At 51.6% G+C, this 409-nt stretch overlaps 1 protein-coding gene across 2 annotated transcripts in view; it reads right to left on the bottom strand.

The window, feature by feature from the left end:
- The window catches only part of LOC119593338 (glycine-rich RNA-binding protein 10-like), a 3,089-nt gene extending 2,925 nt beyond the window's left edge, over positions 1-164 (bottom strand). For both annotated transcript variants that reach the window (XM_037942265.1, XM_037942264.1), the window contains exon 1: positions 108-164. In XM_037942265.1, the coding sequence (XP_037798193.1) occupies positions 108-116 (9 nt within the window). In that variant the 5' untranslated portion in view covers positions 117-164. The remainder of the gene's footprint in view (positions 1-107) is intronic.
- Positions 165-409: the final 245 nt, after the last annotated feature.

Here is a 409-nt window from a genome sequence, read left to right as displayed (position 1 = left end):
GCCTATCAAAATGCAGAAAGAAAATGTAATAACAAAGCTCGGGCTTTTCGTTATACCGCAAAGTACGAGGCCTCGTTCACTAACGCCACTTAACAAGCCATACTTACAAACTTCATTCTAGGTCCGTGTTATCCCGCCGGCTTAGAACCTGAGCTCACCTGGACTGTGCCTGGAGAGGGCGTCCGCGACACATATATAGTCGCAGTCGTCACGAGGTGCCGGCGAGGGTCTTTACCGTGCGAGCGCTCGTTTGCATAGGGACTTGCCGTGACTTCCAGCCTTAGGGAGGCATCGCGCACGTAGTCGCCTCGTAGAAAAACGGAAAGTATTCTCAGCCAAGCACATTCGGCCTTGAAAGAAGCAGTAAGTTCTTCCGCCGAAGAAGAACGGAAGGAACCGAATTTTGCGG

The sequence above is a fragment of the Penaeus monodon genome, chromosome 32, assembly GCF_015228065.2.
Source record: "Penaeus monodon isolate SGIC_2016 chromosome 32, NSTDA_Pmon_1, whole genome shotgun sequence".
NCBI lineage: Eukaryota > Metazoa > Arthropoda > Malacostraca > Decapoda > Penaeidae > Penaeus > Penaeus monodon.
This window is presented reverse-complemented; position numbering and strand designations above follow the sequence as displayed.